The sequence below is a fragment of the Spea bombifrons genome, chromosome 4, assembly GCF_027358695.1.
Source record: "Spea bombifrons isolate aSpeBom1 chromosome 4, aSpeBom1.2.pri, whole genome shotgun sequence".
Classification (NCBI taxonomy): domain Eukaryota; kingdom Metazoa; phylum Chordata; class Amphibia; order Anura; family Pelobatidae; genus Spea; species Spea bombifrons.
The window spans coordinates 77,442,238-77,464,322 of record NC_071090.1 but is presented as its reverse complement, the minus strand read 5'-3'; the positions used below and the strand labels follow the sequence as shown (position 1 = coordinate 77,464,322).

At 39.5% G+C, this 22,085-nt stretch overlaps 2 protein-coding genes across 2 annotated transcripts; one reads left to right on the top strand and one right to left on the bottom strand.

Moving 5' to 3' along the window:
* Positions 1 to 1,248: 1,248 nt before the first annotated feature.
* Positions 1,249 to 8,618, bottom strand: MPHOSPH10 (M-phase phosphoprotein 10). Its single transcript, XM_053462129.1, has 11 exons — positions 8,475 to 8,618; positions 7,250 to 7,916; positions 5,065 to 5,249; positions 4,404 to 4,599; positions 4,140 to 4,281; positions 3,973 to 4,040; positions 3,623 to 3,760; positions 3,274 to 3,384; positions 2,522 to 2,629; positions 1,738 to 1,968; positions 1,249 to 1,533 (listed from the first exon to the last, which is right to left on the bottom strand). The coding sequence occupies exons 1-11, from the start codon at positions 8,561 to 8,563 to the stop codon at positions 1,384 to 1,386; spliced, it is 2,085 nt and encodes a 694-aa protein (XP_053318104.1). The 5' UTR covers positions 8,564 to 8,618; the 3' UTR covers positions 1,249 to 1,383.
* Positions 8,619 to 8,692: 74 nt separating this feature from the next.
* Positions 8,693 to 20,896, top strand: FAN1 (FANCD2 and FANCI associated nuclease 1). The gene is made up of 14 exons (XM_053462128.1): positions 8,693 to 8,875; positions 10,422 to 11,632; positions 12,331 to 12,471; positions 12,950 to 13,151; positions 13,297 to 13,530; positions 14,059 to 14,190; positions 15,043 to 15,151; positions 15,576 to 15,695; positions 15,865 to 16,029; positions 16,430 to 16,595; positions 17,506 to 17,609; positions 17,854 to 18,048; positions 18,356 to 18,484; positions 20,677 to 20,896. Exons 2-14 carry the CDS (start codon positions 10,468 to 10,470, stop codon positions 20,812 to 20,814), a joined length of 3,000 nt encoding a protein of 999 aa, XP_053318103.1. The 5' UTR covers positions 8,693 to 8,875; positions 10,422 to 10,467; the 3' UTR covers positions 20,815 to 20,896.
* Positions 20,897 to 22,085: the final 1,189 nt, after the last annotated feature.

Here is a 22,085-nt window from a genome sequence, read left to right as displayed (position 1 = left end):
ATTGACATTAAAAAGTATAAGGTTGTGGCAGGCGAATATACACGTCTGTGTGAGGGAGTTAATGTTTAAAGTACGGCTCCATTTATATTACGCGCCTATTCTCTTATCATCTTGCTAGCTCAGGCAGCCAGGGTCACCTCACTGCTGGGACTGCCCACAGCAATTACACAGATGCCAATTCTGGTGTAAAGCTGTAAAAGGCAATTATGTATACACATATAATAACTACAACTTGCAATTTAGCTCAGTTTGGCAAGTGTGAAATGCCCTTCAATACTATTTAGGCAGCACATAAGATTCATACCTGGGAACTTTCTAAATAAGCTGATCAGGAGAATCTCGAAATATTAACCTATTAATAGCCCATCATAAAGAGTCTATGTAACCAATGTGTTACCCAAATTACTCTAATTTCGGTCCCCATGGAAACCTTGACTCAATTGATTCACCTGGATTCAAGCAGGGGATATCAACCGTAACATACCGGTAAGCAAAGGCACGGATTGGGAGTGTTATATATAAATAATCACAGCAGCATAGAATAGGAAGGAGTCAGCACCAGGCTGTGTGAGTTCCCAGGTATGGTAATAATATTTTTTATACCCCATGTGTGCTGCAGCGTAATTTCAATAATTTAGATTGTAAACCATAGTGTTCAGGGGTCTCAAGATGCCACACATGTGCGTGTATGTGTTCTACATAACCAACACATTATCATAGAAAAATGATAATTTTTTTTTTTAATATAAGAAGCTCCAAGCCATCTGAACTAAAAATGTAGGCTTTTTTTTCCAGGGCAAAGTTGGAATTTCAAAGTATCCTGGGCGGCAGGGTAAAAACCAAAGGTCGATACGTCGCTGATAATGGCGCTATATAAATCAATCAACAAACGTCAACTTTTAACAATTGAGAAATGCAATGTTATGTAAGCAGCGTCTTTGTTCAAATTAACAGATGTGATTTATAATCTATAACAAACCGATGAACCGCCCCCATCTGTTTCTATAAGTCAAACTGAAACTGTTATGCACTACTCGTTTCCTGTCTACCCATTGTACACCGCTACAGAATATGATGGCACTATAGAAAACAATACATAATAATTAGACACCCCCTCTAGCCATACTCCTCTGTAGAGCAAGCAATAGGTGGCAGGAAAGCGCTGCCTCCTGAACAGGCTCCCCATCGGCAGCATTCCCCTATCGGGAGCTGGTTAATCAGCACCAAGTACAATAAAGGTAACATATATTGGTGATCCTATAGATTTTATTTTACAAAAACACACAAAACAAAACCATTTAGGCATAAAAAGCTTTTTACACATCCATCTGTGACTCGTAGTAGCTGATCCTAAATAAATCTGACAGCAGGGCGGACAGCTTGCTATAGCTTCAGTTTGTGAGCAGAAAGTTGGTTCTCTTTCTTTGGCTTTTTCTGTGCTGCTTTTGCACCTTTGATCTGTATTTTCACTTGATCCTGCAGCTCTGAGAAGAACGCTTGAGAGGACTTCAGAGCTTTATCCTTCCCTTCATCCTGGAATTGAAAACAGACAGCCTTAATCACTCTGGGACCACAATTGTTTTTGAGTGTTCACAAACATTATCAAAGCATAGATAAACACTGGTAAAACACCACAACACCATCTATGGAGCAGTGAAAAAAGGTATTATTGGGCATAATGTTGGCAAAATAGATTAATTCTATTGCTTGACCATGCCACTCCCAACCGTCCATTACCTTGAGTATGGTGGCTTTGCCTTCTTTGGCAAGCTTCTTCACACTGGCTGCAGCAGCTTCTTTTGATGGTTTCTTCCCACTTTCCGCCCTCATCTTCTCAGCCAGCTGCCGCCGCTGTTCCTTCTCTTTGATTTTCATCTTTTTTGCAAGCTTCTTCTTCCTCCTCTCACGCTTTTTGTCTGTGGGAGTTTTCTCAGATGTGGTTTTTATGTCCCCTGCCTTGTTCTTTTCCTGTGAGATATAGGGGCGCATGATGAGAATGAGCTAAAAACTATTTCTATTTAAAGGGTGCACATTTAGATACCAGTTCTTTGTGGTGTAACAAAACCCCAAAATATATTCTACTCGACAACCCAGTGATGCTCCCCTTTCCTCCACATATTTGCTAGAGGGCACCGCGTAGAAAACCAACAATAAAATATCAAATATCCAGTGGTTCCCTCATTATCGGCAAAGGTAAAGAGGTGGGTTGAACTCCTTACTGGAGGAAGGATACAGAGGGGAAGAAAAAAAAAATCACATCTGTATAAAAATGGTTTATAGATTAATTTTGTCAATCAATATAACATGGGGTTGAGCAGACCTTCTACAAAAGGGGAGAGAAAGAAGACCCTCAAAGTAGGGGGGTGAAACCCTAGCCACGTTTCAAGCTTTACAGCGGTTAATAATTGGCACTGGACCCACTAGGTATAAAGACATTCAAAAAAAGATGACATGATCCCCTGATTATCCTTCAGGGATCGCTGCTTGAAACCCCAAAAGTCTATCCAGCCTCTTTTCTTACCTTAACTTCTTCTGGAGCGAGAAGGGTTGCTTCGCTGACACCCACTGGTGCCACTTCTTCCATGCTGATCGCAGGGAGGTTTGAAACGACCTTAATTTCTGGAACAGCCTGAAAATTAAACATAATTAGAGGTCTTAACTCACAAAACGGATCATCAACCTATTACTCCAAACACTTAGCCATTATGATCTCTGTGGTTTTTTTGCCTTTTCTTTCACAATTTGTGTATTTTCAATACTTTACTAATTTACCAAAAAAATAATATAATGCAGACAAATCTATACCTTTATAGCTTATCTAAATTTTGAAAAGGGACAAAAATTTGGTCTTGAATTATGATCTTGTTGGCAAAATAAGCTGTAGTTTTATGCGGAATCATAGTTTAGGAACTCGCAGTGTTAGGAGTTGTACACATTCTTTGATTCTAGCAATGCACATGCGAGTGATATCAATTTACTCATCATTATAGCATGAAACTGCAACTGAGGCGCTACAAAATCTTATATTTATGTCTACTTCAAGGCATTGACCTCTGAAAACACTAGTATGCAAAGAAATTGTACAAAGTCATTTTTCTGCTCTGCTGAAATGCAAACTCCCGCACAGCCGGTGTCTCTATGAGTAACCAACAACTACTTTATACTATATTATATTTTCATCGTATAGCTGAATTATTTGTGTAAATTGTACATAAAAGGGCTTCATATTTTAAGTCAGAGAGAGGGAGGAAAATTGCATGCATAAAAATGTACCGGTTTGGGTGTGAAATGGAAATTGGAAAGAGCATCAAGCTTCAGGAAGAGGCTATCCATCATTTTTTGGATTTCCACATGCTTTGGATTTTCTTCTTCTTCTGCCTTTTTCTGGTTAAAAAAAAAAAAAAAAAGGAGACAGGGCTTTCAATAAAATCAGAACATGAACTACGGTTATGCATATACTAACGCGTTCATAACTAACGCGAATAGTTTGCCGCAGACAGAAGCACCACAGCGTTATAAATGTTTTGGTAAATTAATATCTTAAAGCAAGGAAGCCAGCTCTAACAACAAATCATCAAGACTGGTAGTATTGTACACGGGTTTGTGTTTCTCTTTATTTTACCTGGTTGAGTTTCAAGTACTCTTGCTCGTAAACCTCTGCAAGGCTCAGTTTGCTCTTATCATGGTCCAAGGTGAGTCGCTTCTTGAATTCGAATGGGTTTTCTTTTGGTTTTTCCTTTCGTACTACATCATCCCATACCTTAGACACAAGACATTTTTAAACTTTAATTCATCAAACCTCACACCATAAAAGTGGCCAAAAAACATCACTTGTTAAAACAAACATATTCCAAAGTGTTATTTGGTTATGAAATAGGGGAACTATCAGAATTAAAATAAAAACATGAAATGCATTGGTGGCTGTTTTCCCCTTAACAAGACTGAATTGTGTGTTTGGAGACACAAACTGACCTGGTCTTTTATTCTCTGTTTAATGACATCTTCCAGCTGTAATGTGGTCTCTTCTGTGATAATGGGTGCTGTGAGATTTAAAATAATAGTTAGATGGGAAATAGTTATCACAGCTCAGGTTGAACACTATGGTTGTGTAATTGTGTTTGCTTAAATCAATATATTACCCATCCTGGAGGCATGGTCGAATTGCACCGTCTCTGACAGTAAACTGTTCTCAGGCCTTTTCTGAGCAGTTACTTCGCCGCTTAACTGCCAGACTTTCTCTTCCAGCATCTGGTTTTGAAGGGCTTGAATTCTCTCCGTCATCTGAGTAGCAAAAAGTTTAAAAAGTCATCTATGATAATAGATATGTACTACCAACACAGCAATGCACACTGCGTGAACAATAAAGGCTTACAACGGACACACATCTTTTACAGCAGACTGACCTTCTCTTCCCGTTTCTCAAAGGAAGACTTTGGTTCGCTTGGCTCCGAGATATCCTGTTGCTTTTTGCCACCAAGTACATCACCAACATCTTCCCCTTCACTTTCATCCGACAAATCGAATGTCACTCGCTTGAAAGCTTGCTTGGCTTCTTTGCTCTCTTCTGTTTCCTCCATTCTTTCCTCGTCTTCTTCATCACTGCAAAAAGCATTTGTTGTTAGTCTCATGTCATTACTGAAACACAACCAGCAGGGAGGCAAATTAGCTTCAATAAATGAAGATGTTTCTGTATGATAGAGGAAATTTGGGCATATTCCAAGTAGCCAGGGGAAGGCACTGTGCAGAGAGGGAACGTAGAGGAAGAACACTAATGCCCCATTCTAGGAATCAGAATGTGCTCCCCCCCCCCCACAGTAACCTTATAGGTTCAGATATGTGCTTACCTTCTACTTCTGTAAACACGTACAATAGAAGTCGTGTATACACAAGGCCTTCTATTATATTATACAAGAAAGGAGATTGAACAGATATTTCCTGTCATTCTAAGGTGGTCTTTTTGGCATATTAATGTCCTTATAAAATATTATCCAATTTAAAAGGTAGAAATGGAGGATTAGAAAAACCCTTATTATAGACCTAACACACAAATGGGGGATTTCTTACTCCTCATCAATTTCTTCCTGATCATCACCAGCATCCTCCTCCTCCCCCATAGATATATTTTCATCCTCATTATCCTCTGAATGTTCCTCTTCCTCATCACTTGGTTGCTGATCCATACTCTCTTCTTCATTCTCTACTGAATCAAAGTAGTCTTTGTAATGAAGGTCTCTGGAACTTTTAGTGTCCTGAGAAGAAGAAAAAAAAAACACAACATTAATTATTGCAAAATATTTGATATCAATAAATACAAAGCAGTGATATAATGCCGCTGTTAAATGAAATAAGGATCCAGACGTTAGTTTGTCTAGAAGACACGCAGTGTTTAGACAAACAAGCACGATAAGAAGAAAAAGATGTGAGACAAAATGACTTCCTTTAAGGACATGTCTAGATAAAGCATGGCTAGAAACCAGGCAGTTCTCCAGCTGCTGAACAACTGAACGTGGTCTGTGCCTAGCTAAACATGAGGACTGGGGTGTAAAGGACCTTTCTCTGTCCAAAGTGCAGAACATATACCGGTAGTACAAGTACAGATAAACTCTTACAAAGAAACATCTTAACCCACAATGGGAAGAGGCAACGCGAATAACATACCTGTCTGCACTTTAGTTAAAAGTCTGAGTTACCATGCTTAAATCACATAGAGTTCCTGAGCCGCTGCAAAGCCACAGAGGGTCCCCAGAAATCTCCTGGGCCACACTCCTCAAATGGGTATGTGGGTCCCTTTGTCAATCCTGGTAAACACCAAGGGAGCTTTGGCTCTTCTTGGTCCTCCAAAAAGGGGAACAACTTAAAGGGATACTCAAGCCATCATATGCACTTTAATGCATATGAAAGCTGCGTGGTGCCTTTACAGTTTTGTGTTCCGATTTGTAAATGCGTGAGGGATTCTGCAGCCTCCCCATTCCCCGGCCAAATGCCGTGCAAGAGATCTGTCCGGCCGAATACACCTCTCTGCACGCGATATGCTCAGCTCCAACATTGGTTCTGTTCAGATCCTTGTGCACATGCATGGAAAGACCACCTATTGATTTCAATGGGAGCACTTTATGCCTGCGATTGACCATCAATCAACTATAGGCTGGATCAGTGTGTAAAAAAAAAAAAAAAAGCAAAAGACACAAAGGAAGGGTCCATTGAGTGGTTTTACAGGCCCAACCACTGTGTGCTCAGGTGTACCTCTCAACCAAAACAACATAAGTGATGCATGCGCAGGTAAACGGAAAAACTTCTTTTACAGATCAGCTTGTGTAGTAAAAATATAGATTCCACCATCATCACTGACTCCCTGAAGTTTGCTTTGGGAACTTATTTCATTACTAAAGCGTATATATCTCAGATGTTAAATGTCCATGAAGTCTAAAACCATAAAGAAACATGATATAATAAGTGGTATAATATTATTCATTGGTTTGATTTTCTCTGTGTGAGCTTGTCATAGCTCATGTATTAATTTAAATGAGGTGTTGCTTACATTGTTAGTGCAGGGTGTCAACAAATTTGGTTTGGATCTAGAAACCAGTCAAAAAAAAATTAGGAGTATGCTAACCATATTGTAACATAAACACCACCATACAAGCGAGCACCACACTCTAATACACATGCTAACACTATACATATATAAAGAGACACACTATGCACACACACACACACCAAATCTGGCACTATAATACAGTAGATAAACTGACTCTGGCACTATACATTTATACAAAGACTGACTGTAGCACTATTGCACACTATATTTGACACTATAGTATATGCACACATGCACTACTCCCCCTCTCACCTGCTACGCCACTGCCTAGCATCTGCCATTGCAAATCTGGGTCACTATCCAAGCAAGGCACCCAGTGGGGTCACGTAGAGTGGATTACGTCACCACGCCGGGTGTCTCACAGCACCTGCTACACCGGATTCATGGTGGGTGTGAGAACCCTGTGTTAGGGCCATAAAAGCAAGCAATAATAATATAGATTTGCCCACCTCACCTCACTCTACATTGTCCTACTATACCCAACTGTATAATTTACAGTTAGGAACAAGAAATCCACAGCCTAGATAAGGAGAATGGTTTTATCAGCCTTCAAATTCTGTTTTTCTTTGAATATGTTCAAGCAGCTTTACTATTATACAACATTTTGATGGATGTTTTTTTCCTGTATATTTTCTGCTTACAGACTTTTACCTGTTTTGTTTTTCCTTCGCTGAATAAGTCTTCTTCTTCTTCATCATCATCGGACTCAATGTCCTCAAAATAATCAATGTCATCTTCATCATTCTCATCTCTTCCATCTTCTTTCTCTACTGCTTCCAAAAACGCCTCCATGTCTGCCAGTTTGAAGAACTGGTCATCCACTATGGATTTCTCAGCAGGCCTCCTTTTTGGGTTTTTTACTGGTTTCTTTTTGCGCTGCTGCTCCAGTTTATCAATATCAAAGTCCAAGTCGGAATCATTATCATCGCTAAACGAAGAGGCTGGTTTTACTTTGCTCTCTTTACGGCCATTGCGTTTTTGATCTCCCTCTTTCTTTTCATCATCCTTACTGTCTGTGTCTAGTTCAGGCTCTACCTCTGAATCATCTTCCTCAAACTCAGACTCCGATGTGTCTTCTTCAGATGGCTCCAGAAGACAGAGCTCCTCGTCTTTGACGCTTCTTGTGACAGCTTTCTTGAAATAGTCAAGGACACTGCTGTTCTCGAGTTCGATCTGTTGCCAGATTTGCTCTTCATCAAAGTTTTCAACCACAAGTTCTTTGAGCGGACTTCCCACTTCAAGAGCAAGTTCAGACTTATGTAGATCATACAAAACCTTTGTTAACTGGGAAAATTTAGAAGCCAATTCTTCCTGCACACTAAGAAAAGAATAACACAAAAGCATTACGAGGAAAATATTAATCAGTGATTTGCAAATGGTACATATACACAACTCTATTGATGACATGGTTCCTAAAAATAAGTACAATCAATTGTCAATTCCTACTTATCCCATCTACTGATATACTGAGGGGGCACACAACACAAGGCAACTAGGCGGATTTTTTAACAGGGGCACATATGCAAAGCCACACTGATTTTAGCACAGACCTACAGTTACATGTTATAAGTGTCCCCAGTTAAAGACACCATCTGATCCCCTTAACAACTCATCCACGTACTCCACTAATTTCCCTAAGACCCTGCATCCACTCACACTATATGTACTCCTAGCTCCAAAACTGCTTGCTCTCTGCAGAACACAACATGAAGGAGCATAATAGGACCCAAGCATCCTGCACCAACATGTAGGGCCAGAAAGAAAGAGGCTCGTGTAATAGAGCTAAAGACCATACAGCTGCCGCAGGGCAACGCTACGATCAGCTAGCAAATGCTGTTACCGTTTAGAAATGTATTTGTAATAAGCGTATCCGTACCTGAGAAGCTGCTCGGGGTGAGCACTCACTGCCTCCAACACCTTCATACATTGCCCCAGGTTTGGTGGAGGTACCGCTGTCTCCGCCATGGCAACCCCTTCCCCGATCAGCACCTACAACTCACATGGCCAGCTCAATAGCGGATGTGCATCCTCAAAATGCGCCCTACCGGAAACCTCTCCGATCACCAGTGTTCCGGATCATACCGTCCCGATGCAAGCTTCTTTTGCTTTGTAACACGACACCATGGGGCTCAATAGCTTTCCTATCTAGCGCGTTACCCAGTTATGAGACTAGCGCCCGGCATGGCAACCTGTTTTACAAGTGTGTGGAAGATCTGTCCGTGTAAATAAAGCTATTCCTAGCAGAATAAACATGGCGGCGACTATGCAGTGTGACAGGTAAGCGTGCAAAAAGAACTGTGTTAGTCATAACAGTTTTTGTATCTGGTTCATATTATTATTATTATTATTAATTATTACAACTCCTCCCACGATACTTTGTGTTTCTGATAGCACAATGTGCATATATATATATATATATATATATATATATATATATATATATATATATATATATATATATATATTTTAGTGTGTCTTTTGTCTACCATATTTTATTTTAGTGAATCAAATTATTCCCCTGCTGTGAGTTATATAGTGGGGGAGCGCAAAGAACTTTAAGCTAAAATATTTACCAAAACCCATAGTTGAATATGCTTCTAATCTTTATAACTGAAATGCCAACAATAACATATATGTACTCAAAACCATTGTGCACGTCAGTGGCATGCCGGATGTCCCCTACTGTATACGTGTTTGGGGTCATTTTGCTATTTTCATGGAAAACCAGGAAAATTCTAGCTGTGTAACATAATTGCAAAGGAGTTTTCTAATGATCGGTTACTTGAATTTGTGTCATTGGAACATGGGAGTGATGGGAGTGATAAAGGGCCTCTGTACGTGTATAAAGATATTCCTTTACAGCTGCAATAGGCGTTTACAACATTAACAGCAAATGCAACACACCATCTTTTGAATGGTTAATATACGGAGCTGCTGCTATCCTTAAATGAATATTATTTCTCTGATAGCAACAATTATGCACATGGTAAATAAACTGCTGTGAATTGAAACATGTATGTAATCAGCAGCGGTTTAGGGTCCCTTAGAGGATTAAAAGAACAATCCAGCCATCATATGTACTGTAATGCAAAGGATAGCTGAGAGGTCCCTTTAAATATCCGCTCTGCAAATGCATGGGGGGGGTGCACTCATATGCATTAGCCACTTTCTTATGCTCGAGCATATCTCCTTCACCTTGCAGGTGATATACTTGCCGCCGGTCTGCTTCAGTGTTGGCTTGGTGAATGTTGTGGGGGGTCAAATGAACCCCCACGTGTGCCAGGACAGAAAGCGCTAATATCGATTTCAGCTGTTACGCTGCAGGAAGAAGGGGAAGGACCAACAAGACCCCCCATGTACATGCACAGAAAGGGCTCCCATTGATTTTAGTGGAGTACTTTTTAGCTATTCCAAGCAGCCAATCAGTGAAGCAAAATGTTAGACCACAGAGGATGTGTTCTAGTGCTTTAATATGCGCTCTTCTATCAGGGGGCTGCCCGTCCTGGCACTAGAGTGTCCCTAAAAAATATCCGGTTATACATCTTTACGTGATCTTTCATGTGTGCCGAACATATTTCCCGCAAGCCAAAGAGCTGGAGAGTGGGGAAATGAGTTGGGGGGAATTCTGATTCAAGGGGACAACCCAAATATTACTAATAATATAATTATAATAATAATAAGGGGGCACTCAGCTAGCATGTGCATTAATGTGTCCCTTTAAGTGTGTACTATGATCTCAGACTGAATGTAACCAACTATTCTGTAGCATTTTTGACCTGTAATGTTTCAAATTGACTAATTTGATTTTTCTTTTTATCTGTAGTAAATGATGCTTTATAAACGTCCAAGAATCAAAACGTTTTTTCAGAATGTCCCAAAACAAGTCACCAGAAAAGAAAAGGCCACGAAAAAGTCTGTCACTTTCAAAAAACAGAGCCGTCTTGAGCCCTAAAAGCAAAAAATCCAACTCTAAGTCAATTGTTACTCTTTTTAAAAATGCACCCCCTGCAAAGCTTTCCTGTCCTCTATGTGGGGAAATGGTGCCACGATTTGGCTTGAACAGTCACATGGATGAGACGTGTCCAAAAGCAAAGCAGGGGGAGGACGACGTTATACTGGTTGAAAATGTTGAGACCCTGAAAACCAATGTGTCGGTTCAGAATGATCACCTTCAAGAAGACAACATGGTCCAAGCAGCACCGACCTATGAGGCAAAGAGCCCTCATGCTAAAACCGATGTGAATGTGAAGCAAGCCAGTCCATATTTTAACAAAAATGTGCCTTTATCTGGGGTTCCTAATGATTTTCAGGTAGTGAAAACCGTACCTTTAGGGAGTCTTTCCTCAAAACTTTCAAGGCGTTATAAAACTCGTCAAGTAAAGAAGGATATTGACGCAGAGGTGGACGCTGAAGCAGATGCCACCGGGTGTATTGAAAATTCCACAAGAAACAAATCTTCACTGCAGTCCATGGCCATTTTGGATAAAACAGGAACTAAGTCTCCTAAAGGAGATGAACCTCAGGATGATTCTGATGATATATGTCTCATCAATGATGACAGCCCACAGTCACCACATTGTAGTGATACATTGCTGCCTGGTGCATCAGTTAATGGGAGTGCTAACGCTTCAATGCATGCTTTAGAAGGATGTGATTTACTGACGGCCAACCATTGTAACACATTAAAATGCGTAAATGTTTCTGGGGATGATGCTTCACACCATGATTGTGACAAACATGAATCCATGCCTTCTGCTGAAGACAGCAGTCAACTTCTTCCCATGGAAGATCCTTGTATTTTAGATGATTTTATGAAACCCTTTTATGACACTGACTGTCAAGGTTCAGGAGAGAGTTTAGGGAATACAATGGAGTCCACTAGCGAACGAGAATCGGCATCTGAAGATGTGCGTCACCCATACTATCTGCGGAACTTCCTCATGGTTCTCCAGACTGTGATGCAATGTGAAGAAGATATGAGTCTCTTTAATGAAGAAGACCGTAGAACGTTAAATTCATTTCTTCAACTTTCAGGTATCCACACGGTCTTTGTACAGTTAGAAATTTTAACTAATTTTAAAGTTCTTGACAAATCAAACTTAATTTGAGGGGTTTTTAAGCGTTTTTCACAATGTTCATTTCGGAGGCGGAAGTTCTGTGAACGATGTGTCGCTAATAACGTTCTGCTGGTTATACACACTGCCGTTCAAAAGTTTGGGGTCACTTAGAAATGTCCTTGTTTTTGAAAGCTAGACAATTTTCAAACTTTGAACAGTAATGTATGTTGGACACATTTTTGTGTTTTGTCCCATTCCAGTCTTTTTCTACTTTGTCTTTCCCTTCCTTTTAAACCATCCATTGGAATGTTGAATTGGGGAATCGCTGGAAAGAAAGATAGCGCTGCTTGTTTTGACTTTGCTCTGATTTGATGGTTTAGAGTATGTTTTCTACTATTAATTGACGGTCTCCTCCCCCAACTTTGTTTTCATATCATTAAAAAGACTGTTAGCTTTTAAACATTTTGTAAAACAATGGATGCAGTGCCGATTTCATGTGTTTATTATATATATATATATATATATATATACACACACACACACACACACACACACAAACACACAACTTCATTTTTTTTGAGATGGTATGTTTGTTCAGGGACACAAAAAATACTTTTTCTCATTATCGCTCTTGGCTTTTTTTCTCATTTTGTTTTTATTTAATGAAATGTAAAGCTGGGAGCCAGAAACTGTATGTTCGACTCTTTCAACGCAAATTCAACTGGATAAAGGTTAACAAGATTGAGTATTCAGAGATCGGATCCAATTTGACTCCCTTCATTGAAGAACTTATCCAGCACAAATTCCTGCAATCAGGTATCCCAGTGCTGTTCTTGTGGGTGATATGTAAAGCCGTATGTGTTTTAATCTGTATAGTTTATAAAAAGTATCCTATGCTGTTAGACCTCCTGTGGGAACCAATACTGTGGCACAATGTTAATAACTCAGCAGGTCACTGTGACTTATGTAGGAAGGGGTTTTATACCTTTGCCACACAGAATCCACTCAGTGTGGTGATTGTCAACTTACAGAGAAAGTCACTCAGAAAATCATATGACTGACAACAATACCAGACTCCAGGTCTCCATATAAAGAAAGTTTATTGGAACAAGTGGAGATGAAACCATGTTTTTTTTGTCAATGTCAACCTACACTGCTGTAATTTTTTTTGCTCAAGTCAAAATATTTTTGGGGGGATGCCCTGTATAAGAAAGGAGAATGCGTTGCAGTACCAAATGCTGTGTAGGGTTGCATTATTGTAGGTTGTCATTGAATTTTAGCGTTATCCTTCTAGACTTAGAGTTAGAAGAGCTCTCCGAAGCACTGGATCTTCTCTCTGCACCAGAACTAAAGATTTTGGCGAAAGGATTTCACCTGACAAACCCCACAGCTCAAAAACATCAACTTGTCAATGAGTTTCTGCGTTTGTCTCGCCAACGTTCGGTTTTCAGCATGGGGAGGAACCAGCCTGGCATTGCTGCAGTGATCCTGAAAAAGTAAGACTGAGTATGACTTTAACATTTGTCATAGCTGAACGTATTTTCTGTGGCATTTAGACAATGCTTTCTAACATTTATTACAGGATCCATCTTCTCTGTTTAGTAACTACTTTGAACACGTTGGTAAATCTCTCATCTCTAGGTCCAAACAAATTACCGGGCGTGCTGTGCGGGTTTGCAGAGGTCCTCGAGCTGTGTTTTCGCGCATTCTCCTCCTGTTCTCCTTGACTGATTCAATGGAGGTGGAAGAAGCTGCTAGTGGCGGCCAGTCCCAGCTCTCCACAGTGCTGTTGGTTAACATGGGACAAATGAAGTTTCCCCAGTACACTGTCTGTAGGATTACTAGGATCTTCCAAAATAGAGAAGATCTAATCAGGTAGGATAACAAACTGCTGGAGGCGGCTGATTTCCTTCAGCGTTAATAATGTGTACCTGCATATATACTGTATCCATGCTAATGCTTTCTGTATGGAATTTTGGAGACCATACATTTACATAACATCTATGAATTCCCAATAGACCTTTACTAGTCAAATGGTCTTAACGAGTTGTTAATGACTAAAACCTACTTAGTGCAGTATATTAAAGACTTGCTTGTTATTCCTGAAAAATGTATCCAAGGAGCATTATATATTGTTTCTTTTGAGCACTCCTGTAAGGGATCAGAGCCCTCCCTTGTAACCGACTGATATATACAACGGGGGACAGAAACAACTTTGTTACCGAACTTAAGGTGCTCCTTAAAATGCAGGTGTGACTTAATATACCAGTGCTCAGCATAGAAGCCAGCCAGAATATACCGCTGGTTGTAGTCTTGTAAGTACAGGCATATGGCCAGAAAAAAAGGGATTTAACATTTATCTTCTTGTCTATTTCCCTTATTCCAACCCTGATTTTATTTTAGGTATGAGTGTGCCATGCACAAACTCGTGGATATCGTAGTTACCATGACAAATGGCAACTGGACAGAGGCGCATGTCCTTTATGAGAGCGCCAGGAAGGATTGGGATGAGCTGAAGGATGATCCGTTCCTAAGGTATGCTTCTTGTAAAACACACAAGGCTACTTTTCAGTTAGCTGTGTTTTAGCTGTGTCCTTACTGGGATGTCTTTTTAATATATAGTTTCATTAAGCGCAAATGTTTCTTTCCCTTGTGCAGCCATCTTGTCTTTATGCTTGTTATTGTTTCCTTTGCTAACAATGACTATGAATCTTTCAGTTTATATACTGTATACAAGCAACGTATGCTTAAATTGTTTATATAAAGCGCCTCTTGTGAAACCTTGTGTGGTTTCATTAACTTGTAGCAAGTCAACTGTTGGCATGCCAGTTCGAGCTTTCTAAGCGATTTGTATAAATGGTGGACTTAGCTGAACATATACTCAATCAAATACCTATCCGTAACATAGATTTGTTTCTCCGACTAGGTATAGACATTGCACGTTGGGATTTTTTTGTTTTCCGTACCAAATGATCCAGGCACCCTTTTAAATCAAATGAAAATAATGAACAAAACCTCCCAACCAGTTCGGAATTGTTCACTATATTGCTTTGCAAAACAGAAAAATGAATTAAAAATGTCAAAAATGTATTATGTAAAACAATATGGTTCTTAAAGTTTTGCGGAAATATGAAAGTTTCATAACGTGATATCAGAAATGTTAAAAAAAAATAATTGAAATGTCAATTCGAAGGTCCAGTAACTTGCATAGGAATTTGGGGTGTATCAAATGTGATCTGCAGTGTTTGAGGGGGTAAAAACAGTTTAACTAACAGGTGATTTTTCTTCTTCTTCTTCTTTAATGTCGCATATTTATATATTGACTGGCAGCTCGGGAGAATGAATTTTGCCTTTTGCGCAATGCTTATGGATATGTGCATTATACAGGTACCATGTGGAACTGCCGTTGCATCTGCGTTGCTTTACTGTCGGCTGGGTATATACCAGAATCCTGTCCCGAGGAGTAGAGATCTTGCAAAGGCTGCACCTGTATGAGGTATGAATATAGAATAAGGTAAAAGAGAAAAGCAGAGAGACCTTTAACCTTGCTACACTATATGAATTCTATTCAACATGTAAATAAATATTTATATATATATATATATATATATATATATATATATATATATATAAAATATATAATTGACCTTTTTCTTAGACATATCTATAAAATCCAGTGAAAATTCCACCAATGTTGGACATTCTATTTAAAAGCCCTGAGTATGGAGGCCTTTGGACTTGTAACAATATAAGTATATATGTGTTGAGAAAACCATGTTTCAATAATGAGCCTGAAAAAATAGATTTTATTTGTGTTGTGTTTATTTTAGTACTATTCATTTTATCTCTGTGTAATCGGTGAAATCAAGGCGCTGCGAGGAACAGCATGACATGAGAAGATTGTGTTTCTTGTCTTGTAGGAAGCTGTAGAGGTGCTGCAAACCCTTTTGTCGCAGCGTGTTTACTGCCCTGACAATAGAGGTCGCTGGTGGGAGCGTCTGGCCCTCAACCTGCAGCAACATTTGAAGAGCACAGAGAAAGTAATTGCTTTACAGTATATGCTAGAATAATGTATGTGGCTACACAGGTCACTGATGCTTGAAGAAGTGTATTGTATATTGACTGAATAAATAAATTAAACTAAAGCTCCCTAAATGTTAACAATCTTAATGTAAATGCCCATTGATATATATCACTGCTGATTTTCAGGCCATTGGTTTTATCATGGAAGGCTTGTCGGATCCTCATGTGCGGACGGGTCACCAGCTTTCTCTGTACCAACGTGCTGTGCGAATAAGAGACTCTCCAAGCTGCAAAAAATTCCGCCCCTTATTCTCCGATCTGCCGACAATTGAAGTAGAGGACGTTCCCCATGTAAGTACAACACATGCATTTTAGATTGTTTTCACAAAATCTGACAATGAGGAAAGCAATTGCTTCAGAATAAATGAGGATGTCCTTTAGGATTAGTTTGTCTAAAACCTGTGACGCTTTCTTCACACAATGTCCCTCGTTCTCTGGGGTGTACAGCTAAACCTATCCCGGTTTCCATAGAAAACATAATGTTTATTTCACATTTCTTTCTTCGCATGGGATCATGCAGGTTTTCCAGTACATTTACTACCCTATTAACCTTGCTGATGATTCATTGTTCATTCATTTTCTAGCTGATCCTATGTTGGTATACATAGAAATATGGCAGCATTGTGATTACTGTATGCTTGCAGATGTGGTTTCCAATATATAACTGTGCTGATTATGCTTTATTTTGCAGGTTACCATCAAAGGCAAGATGTGTCCTCAGACAGGAATGGGCAAGTCTGTGTTCTTAATGGTTGATGAGTCCGGGGACATTGGAGAGGACAACAGCCTTTCTACTGTAATGTGTTCCGTGGAGGAGCTTGCGCTGGCACATTATAGAGAGCAGGGCTTTGATCAAGGTACACGTTTCTGTGTGTGTATTGCAGTGTCAAGTGTTTATATTCACGCACTGTAATGCTGTCCAGTATCCTAGTTGGGCTCTCTGAATGCCATCACTTTCCTGACCTTTCCTTCCTACGCTGTCGGTCAGTACCCTGCTGTTTGCAGCACATGTTCATGGTGAGAGTCAATGGCAGGTTACTGCTCAATAATTCAATCTTAACTACCATTAGAGAGGGCAAACCGCAACACAGAAACAGTTAACATGATGAACATTTACATCTCTTCCAAACATAAGGCTTAAAGAGACACGGGAGATGAGCTGAAAGTATAAATGTAGGGCTGGAGGGTGGCACAGCGCACAGACTAAGCCTTTTATTATAAATTGGTCACCGGATCCTAGTGTCTGTTTAGAATGTTACTAGCTTGCACATCATTAGCCATTTCCCTCTCTGTAGGATCCTTCCCTTTTTCCTTATCACTCCTGTGTTCTGCATCTTTACCTAGCAATACTTTATAGTTTTCTAGCCTGTAGGATGTTGTATCAGTAAGGGCATAGCTAGTTAGTACTTCTTCATGGTACCAAGGGTTATTGAAAGGTCTATATAATATAATACGTGGGTCCAGTGGTACTTTACTTTGTAAACGTGTGTCTGGGTGCCAGGCTGTTAAAGTAAAAGCCGGTAATGAAACAGATCTGTAGTTTTTATGTTTGATAAATTGGAAGCTGCATTCATTTCAAAGACTGAACCTTTCTTCAGATAGACTCTAACTATTCAAGTACAAGTTTTATATCGGTTCCTCTGTGTTCATACTGGGTATGAAGGTTGACCTAAAGTAAATATATTTATTAAGCGGGAGCACCAGCCTTAAATTGTAGCCTGCTGTCTATATTGCATCACTAGATCTGGATTTTCCATACTTTTGTAGGCATTCACGGAGAAGGATCTACATTCTGCACTCTTTATGGTTTGCTTATGTGGGATATTATATTTATGGAGGGTATCCCAGATGTCTTCCGAAATTCATATCAGGTAATTACATGTACATGAATTCAAAGGCATAGCAAACTTTCACCACAAGTGTGAGATAATCAGAGAATGCAATGTTCTAATATACCATAGGATAGTAGGAGAGGGTGCTGGTACATAATTGTAGCACCTATGGACATGGGAATTATGTTTCATGGCTGCCCCGCTACACGTGAATTAGGAATGCTGTATATATATTTATGTATGTAACATGACTGCAACATGACTCTTCTGTATTTGGTCACAGGCCTACCCTCTCGATTTATATACAGACAGTTTTTTTGAGAGCAGACGGGAAGCCATTGAAACTCGCCTCCAGCTGATTCAGGAATCATCCACCGAGACTTTAATCCAGCTGATTGCAGATGTATGGAAAGCACACGAGGGAGAAACGGCAGCGATGATAAGCTGGGAGCGCTTCTTATCTCTTCAACAAGCTCAGGTGGGGAGTGTGAATTATTTGTGCTGAATGGGGAAAATCAAGTCAAATGTAAGAAATCATTGACAACATGATGAAGGAATGTATGGATGAGAAATAGTGATTTTCCAACACATTGATATAACTATAGCAATAATGTGTAATGAGAGGAAGATCCCACGTTTTAATATTACTATATCTCAACCATTCATATTACACATTACATAGATGTTACCCCTTTCCCCCATGACTTGGCCATCCCTTCAATTTTTAGTTCTTTCCTTTTTTTAATACAGCACACATGACCGAAGTGTTGTGTTTTGCTTTGCAGAACCTGGCGTCTTGCTTTGGAGGACCCTTTTTAAGTGGTGTATGCAAGATTATGTCAAAAGACTTAAGGCACTGCAGATCAGGACTCCCTGATTTGGTTGTATGGAATATGGAGAAGAAGCAATACAAGGTAAATGAATTGCTCCGTGGAAAGACTTGTCTTAATCTAGACCTTTTTTCCGCCTGTTGTGGAGATGATTTTCTTTACCTGCAGTACAGATATGTATAAAAAAAAAGTAGCAGATTTGTTCAATCACATTTTACTTCATAACCCAGTACTGTTAGAAGTGAACAAAAGGGTGGTGAGTGCTGTCTACGAGAAGATGATTTGTATGACAGTATGCTACGTAACTACAGTAGAGACCTAGAATGGCGGAGGATCTTTCACACCCCACATTTTTCCTATTTATCATACCAGCATGTGCATGTACTCTCCATTTAAAAAATTATATGATTCATGCTTATTTTCTGTTGTGGATATCGTGTGAAATTGCCTGATTTTTGTAATAATAGCTTGATTGAATAGTGACTGTCCTAAGCAATCTCTAGCACTTGAAGCGCTTTGACAGGTAGCGCCCAACAAGTGCAGACAGAATGCGCTGTAATCTTCGGGGAAGGATCATGGCAAACGGATTTATGAACGGGTCGGGAGTATGCTGGACCTGGAAAATGTCTGAGAAAAAAAATATATAATGACAAATTCAGCATGAAATCCGTTGCTTGCAATTATGGTTTTATCTTAGAAGTGACATTCCCCTAAACGGCAAACAATTTGGGTAATTATGAATAATTTCCCAGCAGTGGTTAGGCGTGTAAAGGCAGCAGGCATAGTGCGTCTAATGGTATAGTAATTATAACATCACATTTAAAGAGCACTGAACTATATTTCATTGTGTATTAATTGAGACTTCTTCTTATAGCTCTTACTGTATTTTGACAAAATGTCACCAGCCACGTCCTGTACAGCTCATGGATCCTCAGCAGCCACCTGGATACCTCAATATCCGCTACTGGTTTTCTCTTAATCTCATGCTCTTTGAACCTGTTTTAAATCTAGGCTGATATGTATATTCTGATTTAGGATGAGACTAGCATTACACTTCCTTCGCTGTTACACTTCCAGATACAACAACCGCAGTACAAAATGGTGTGTGTGTGTGTGTGTATATATATTTACATTATTAGTATTGGGCAGCCATAGGATAACCCTATGGCTGGAAATTCTAATTGTTAATACATCTCTTAAGATCATGGTTCCAATGTTGGCGATAGTAGGATGATAGTCTTAGCTGTTCCTCTCTTATGTAACACATATTGTGGGCGGTAGATGAATGACTTTAATATCACTTGTCTTATGGCAGAGAAAAGCTACTGTCTCAGCTGAAAGACTCCTTAAAGATAGAGCCTTTTATTTCTTCTTCAAATCCAAATAGTTTTCATGGAAACAAACACTTCTGGGTATACCCAGGCCTTGTAGAAGTATAAAAATAGGTGCCTGCAATACCATCTTTACCCACCTGGTGGCAGTACTGATAAACCCACGGCGACAAAGTGATTCAGTTACATAACAAGCCTTTTTGGTAAACCTTTAGCATCTCGCCCGGACCAAAATCGAAATGAATGTGAAAGCTGTAGACATACAGAACTTGATGGCGGATACGAATCATTCAGCCCATGTAGTGTGCCCGGTTTTCCTGTTGTAAAATCTGAAACCATTAACTTCTCCTTGGCCCGTACCCAGCAGGGTTTAATTCCCTTACTGTGTTAAGCTGCAATATGTGATCGGGGGTTGAGGGTGTTGTTTGTGTTGGCAATCTAGATCGCTTTGTTTCAGGGCCTATTTCATAAATAGGCCTTTAATGGATGCCAAGACTAGTTGTATTTAGCGTGTGACACCGAATGTTACCCACACATTTTAACGTATTTCCCAACATTTTGGAAGAAAGCAAGTCTGACCTTAACAACACATTGATGGGACAGCACTGCTAATCCACACAAATTTACACTCCTGTTTCTTGGGCAAAAGGTCAGTTTTTGACAACTTCCTCATTTCTACTTAAAAGCAAGTAAAGATTTCTTCTGAAGAACAAGGAACCAATGCTAAAGCTTTTTTGGTTCATTTTTTTTCTTAATGCTTCCTCTAAAATGCAGACTTTAAAAGTAGCAGCAAGTGATAAGTATTGCTTATATAGCAATGGAACATACATGTTCAAGGCTAGGGTGATAACCAAAAAGCATGTAATAACTTTATTCGAAGATCTTGTTACTTGAAATTGTCATTACTTTAAACAAATGTTTTACACTGGTCTCCTTGTCTTGCAGCTAGCAGAAGTGAAAGGTCCTAATGATCGTCTGTCACACAAGCAGATGGTTTGGTTACATGAGCTGAAGAGGATGGGCGCGGATGTAGAAGTGTGTCACGTTGTATCCATTGGTGCCAAGAGGAGCAGGCTTACCTAAATTATAAAATGAATGCGTGTTTGTCTATAAAATTAATTTACCCTAGAAAACATTGCTGTATAAAATAAAGTATAAAGACTCAGCGTTTGTTTACATCGATTCCTTCTCTTCCCAGTTCTTCCAGGGTAACAGTCCTTCAAGGCTCAAGTATCATAACTCCTAAACGCTGAGCCAGTAACATTGGTTTCATAATTATGCACATTGCCCATCTGTATAAGGAGTTTCAATCCATTAGATGTTGGTTAGATTTATGGAGTGTTATTGAGTTAAGAACTGTAATTTTGTACGCTCGGAAGAGCCGGGCCCTCTTCCTTTTTGGCACCAGTTTATTTTGTGTGATATGTTTTACCGACTCTTGTAACAGCGCTACATCAATGTAATGACATATCAAACACTAAAGGGGATCTGCTCTTAAGCAATTCAGGCGGGTCCATAGACAAATAGCATATTTTAAATATATACTCTTTAGCAAGAATTTCTAGATTAACATCTAGAAATTAACAGACAGATGGTGACAAATGTAACACACTGTTAAAAGGTAAAACTAAACACTCCGCACATGCGCAGAGGAGCCCAATAAACTTTAACATGTTTGTCTATATAACATTCTTCTCTTGTGGTTTTCACTAATGAAGATTGAAAAATGGTGATTGCCCGAAAGACGCTCCTTTGCTAACTCAGTTCTGTTCATTTGTTTCTGTCTGCATATTACATTTCTGGGAGTTAACGGACCGCTGTATGCCTCCTGTTTACAGACCAAGTTAATGAAAAGGTGAGGTTTAATTCAACAATATTCAGCAGAGTAGGTCAAAGTAGTAGGTGCCATTTAAGAAGAGCTTGTGAAATCTTATTTAGTTAACCATATTGTGAAATCATCAAAGCATCCATACATCATCTAAAGCCACATTTTATTAACACAAAACAAAGTCCGATGTAGGGCTGGACTATTTATTTGCGTACAGGATTTCCTTTATGTTAATACACAGCACAGTGTACAGAAGAGACATTGACTTTTGCATCGTCTTAAAATAAAATTGGAAAGAAAAATCCTTTACTCGTACAAGCCACTCCGACAGCATATTGCATGAGACACACTTTTTTCCCCCCCAACGGTGGGAAACCATAAATCAGTCAACATCCGCTTTACAACGAAGCCCCTGACCAAACATGATGATAACAGAGTTATTTTTTGGAGGGGAATAGTACAAATATTTCTACCTCCCTTCTAAATCACAAGTGCAATTTTTTAGGCTACGGTTAAATGATGAGCG

What these genes read in the sequence shown, in the direction of transcription:
- MPHOSPH10 (XM_053462129.1), bottom strand. Translation starts at nt 8,563, where the DNA reads ATGGCGGAGACAGCGGTACCTCCACCAAACCTGGGGCAATGTATGAAG. An exon ending in CACCCCGAGCAGCTTCTCAG is followed by an intron (nt 7,917 to 8,474) that starts GTACGGATACGC and finishes TTCTTTTCTTAG; the next exon opens with TGTGCAGGAAGAATTGGCTT. An exon ending in GCAAAGCCACCATACTCAAG is followed by an intron (nt 1,534 to 1,737) that starts GTAATGGACGGT and finishes TTTCAATTCCAG; the next exon opens with GATGAAGGGAAGGATAAAGC.
- FAN1 (XM_053462128.1), top strand. Translation starts at nt 10,468, where the DNA reads ATGTCCCAAAACAAGTCACCAGAAAAGAAAAGGCCACGAAAAAGTCTG. An exon ending in AAGTAGAGGACGTTCCCCAT is followed by an intron (nt 16,030 to 16,429) that starts GTAAGTACAACA and finishes TTTATTTTGCAG; the next exon opens with GTTACCATCAAAGGCAAGAT. An exon ending in TGGAGAAGAAGCAATACAAG is followed by an intron (nt 18,485 to 20,676) that starts GTAAATGAATTG and finishes CTTGTCTTGCAG; the next exon opens with CTAGCAGAAGTGAAAGGTCC.